Source organism: Austrofundulus limnaeus, unplaced genomic scaffold (assembly GCF_001266775.1).
Source record: "Austrofundulus limnaeus strain Quisiro unplaced genomic scaffold, Austrofundulus_limnaeus-1.0 Scaffold155, whole genome shotgun sequence".
In the NCBI taxonomy this organism is placed as follows: domain Eukaryota; kingdom Metazoa; phylum Chordata; class Actinopteri; order Cyprinodontiformes; family Rivulidae; genus Austrofundulus; species Austrofundulus limnaeus.
The window spans coordinates 490,361-493,686 of NW_013952557.1; the positions used below are offsets into that span (position 1 = coordinate 490,361).

The 3,326-nt window shown below is 40.8% G+C and overlaps 1 protein-coding gene across 3 annotated transcripts in view; it reads right to left on the bottom strand.

Annotated features, from left to right (window-relative positions):
• Positions 1–3,055, bottom strand: part of LOC106523389 (regulator of G-protein signaling 21) — a 5,177-nt gene extending 2,122 nt beyond the window's left edge. The window contains exons 1-4 of one of the 3 annotated variants that reach the window (XM_014016785.1): positions 1,276–3,055; positions 932–991; positions 547–608; positions 222–388 (exon numbers count right to left, since the gene is read on the bottom strand). In XM_014016785.1, the coding sequence (XP_013872239.1) occupies positions 222–388; positions 547–608; positions 932–991; positions 1,276–1,355 (369 nt within the window). In that variant the 5' untranslated portion in view covers positions 1,356–3,055. The other 2 variants (XM_014016784.1, XM_014016786.1) reach the window with 2 other exon arrangements.
• Positions 3,056–3,326: the final 271 nt, after the last annotated feature.

Here is a 3,326-nt window from a genome sequence, read left to right on the forward strand (position 1 = left end):
GTTTATAAACTATGACATTTATAAATGTATGAATCATATGGTGAAAAACTGACTTTGAAAAATAAATCTGTTCTTTGTTTCTTATAAAAGGCTAAATAAAATAAAAATATTGCTGGTAATTTTTGACTGTGTAACTTTACAAACGGCACCCCATACTTCTCGCTCTCGACACTAAATGCTCAATTTTTAAGACGAAAAAAGAATGGGTGCACTCGACTTACTTCTTTAGGTGATTCAGCTTTGATGAACTGTTCGTAGATTTTTTTAGCTCTTGAGGACATTCGAAATGAAGACTTGATCTTCTTGTAGTCCTCACAGGTCAGCCAGAACTCGATATTCTCGTCGCTGTATTCTGATTTGAGGAAGTTGCGAAAAGTTGCCAGTCCGTCTGAGAGAMGAACAAAAATAAATAAATAAATAAACATCAGGTATGGACCAAAAGAATAATGTCGCTTTTCAGCGTATTCTTTTAAACTTTAATTTGAACAAACTTAATTTTCTACTTTAGCAAAAGCGCTCATTCCTGGGGGAAAAAAATAAACTCACATTTAGACTCAAGAAGTCTTTCCAGTGACTGTGACCATTGTTGGGTATCTTCTAAACTTAGCCTGCTGGGAGGGAATGCAAGTTAGATTACTCAAACAGAATCCAATTTGGGGGGAAAAAAAGAAAAAGAAAAGGAAAAACTCTTCATAAGCTGCAAGAGTACMGAGGCAGTCCAGTCTCACAAGCATCGCAGATGTGCTTATCAAATTCATACAAAAAAAAAAWGTTAGACCCTGGAAGAAGCTGGCATGTATGCTGTGCCAAAGCAAACATGGAGTCTCTAGATCCTTTGAATCCATTCATGATGCCATAGATGGAAATGATTGGAGCAGACTGGCTATTTTAAAACCAAAACGTATGCAAAACACTTGACAGGGAAACTTACCTGTCAGGGCAGGATGGCTGTGTGAACATGCACTGCAGTCGACACATGAAGTTCTTTCCGCTGTGTAGAAACGAGATATATATGAGGAACTGTTTCATTCACTGCTGTGAAGTGAGTTTAGGTCTGTCAAAGGACGATAGGAATAGTAATATAAAAAGRCAGCAGGTGGATGCAAACTTTTAGGACTTGTTAAAACCAGAAATTATTCGTAACACTCTCGTGTTCACTCATTTGTTTGTGTATTACAGCCGTAAGCAACGTGAAAGTAAATCGTACAAGTAAATCATCCTGTGAGAATGAATATCACAGACCAAGTCAGCACACCTCAGAGGAGAAATACTCACATCGTCTTGTTTCTCCCACTGTCCTCTCTCTCCATGATGATGTGATGTGCGTTGGGTAGTCTGGCAATTAAGCTGGTCATGGTTTTGTTAGGACCACCGGCTCAGGCTCTCGGTCCTGGTCATGCTGTGGCTGAGAGGCACTTAAGAGGGTTCCCTCTGCGACGTAGCCTTTTTATATCTGGGTTTTGCTGCGGGCTGAGGCTGCTGGGATACCTCAGCAGCTCAGCCCAGACTAAAGAGGAAGCACCCCTTCCTCCTCCTCCGGTTGCTCTTCTCCTCCTACTTCACAGTTAGAAACAACACACACTCACGTTGACGTTTTGCCTCCCTCCTCTTGATGCCGAACTCCCTGTTATGTCTTGCTTTTCTTTTTTGCTGTTCATTCCCCTCCGCTGGTGCTTTTKCTTTTTTTATGCTCGCCTCCTTACTGAACTGGCCAAACAAACAGCACCCTCTCAGACTGAAAGCGTACAGTGTGGATGTTATTTTTAGTCGAACAGAGCAGATGCAAATGACAAGCGACCGTGATAGGCAAATCACCACCTTCTGATGTGAGAGGTATAGACAAGTCTGTAAACYGGGACCGAAAAGATGTAAATTCAACGGGAAGGGCTGTTTTTCTTTGCGAGAAATGTACGATGGATTGAACCCACGAAACGAAAGGCTTTTGTGGAAACGTATGCAACGTAGGGCCACAGCCTTGTGTGAAATAAAAAGAGGAAACGGCAAATAGATTTCGACAGAGGCTGAGCGAGGCAACAGGAAGTCAGAAACACTGGCAGGATATCATGACCATTCTCCCATGTAAACCATGAAACTAGTGGTTAAACTTTCAGCAAGACCAAAATGAACAGAAATCTTTCAATAGAGGGAAGAATTCAACTAAAATATGCAGATTGTACCATAAACAGGCCTCTTGTTGTTAGCAAATGTTTTAGACGACAAAATACAAAGTGATGCATAACTTATGTCAGTAATTCTGGTTACTTTTAAAGAGCCAGTTCTCATCAAAATCATACATTAAAACCATCAAATCACAGCTGGGAAAGACGTCTAACAACTTTAGCAACTAAAATGATATATATATGGTTGCCACTGCCAATATTAGCAGACTCATACATTCTKGAGAAGCRCAAACATTTCAGATTTCTGCCTGTTAGCTGTTCAACACACTGGGAACTGACAGGGGTGAGGAGAAACAACCAGGGTCTGCCAGAGGTCAACTTGAAGTCTGAGAACTTGTAGCATTCTGGGCTGTGTCTTGGCAAGGGACTAGCGTTAGCTGATGTTAGCATGAGGAGTGCTGACCTTCACATTTTCCATTTGCTTCAAATCAAGGATGATTGGTGTCAGATAGTTTGGCTTGTATTTACATCCATGTTCCCGGTAGATGGGTTGCGAAGGATGAAATGTGCGGGCTTCAGCGTCTGACCCTGAACTCATTGTTTGCAAACATATTCTGAAAGCCGTTTGTCTTGTATTTAATTGGCTCAAATGGTTTTCATTTGTGCCAGTTTGATGCTGTAGGAGATATTTGTTACAAGAACCAGAAAGAAGTGCAAATTATTTAATATTGCTATGGTGCGATCTATCACGTGCTGGTTTCAACCAGTGGATTTTACAAGATGGGCCATTTTCYCTCAGAAAAATCTTCAGTACCAGTTATAAAAACTGCCCAGTCGTGTGGCTGACTATAGGACAGAAATTCTTAACCTATGGGCCGTGAGCGCCACCTTGAGGGCCTCAAAAGAACAAGAGTTTTTACCTTTGGGCCGCAGAGGGCCGTTGGACCGCATTGATTTTGAATAAGGTGCAATACACTTTCCCACCACTAGTAGCAGTAGTGTGCCACTCAGATGTTTAACAACTTTTTTTAATATGTAGAAGAAAAACCTTAGAAACCTGGCGAAAATGGAAACTTATGTTAAAAGAAAAGTACAAGCAAAAATGAAGGCAACATGTCAAAAAACACCAAAGTTTGTCACGAATATGAAGTACAGCTTCTGGTTCTATCATGCAATATTTTAAAAGTTCAAAACATTATCAAATAC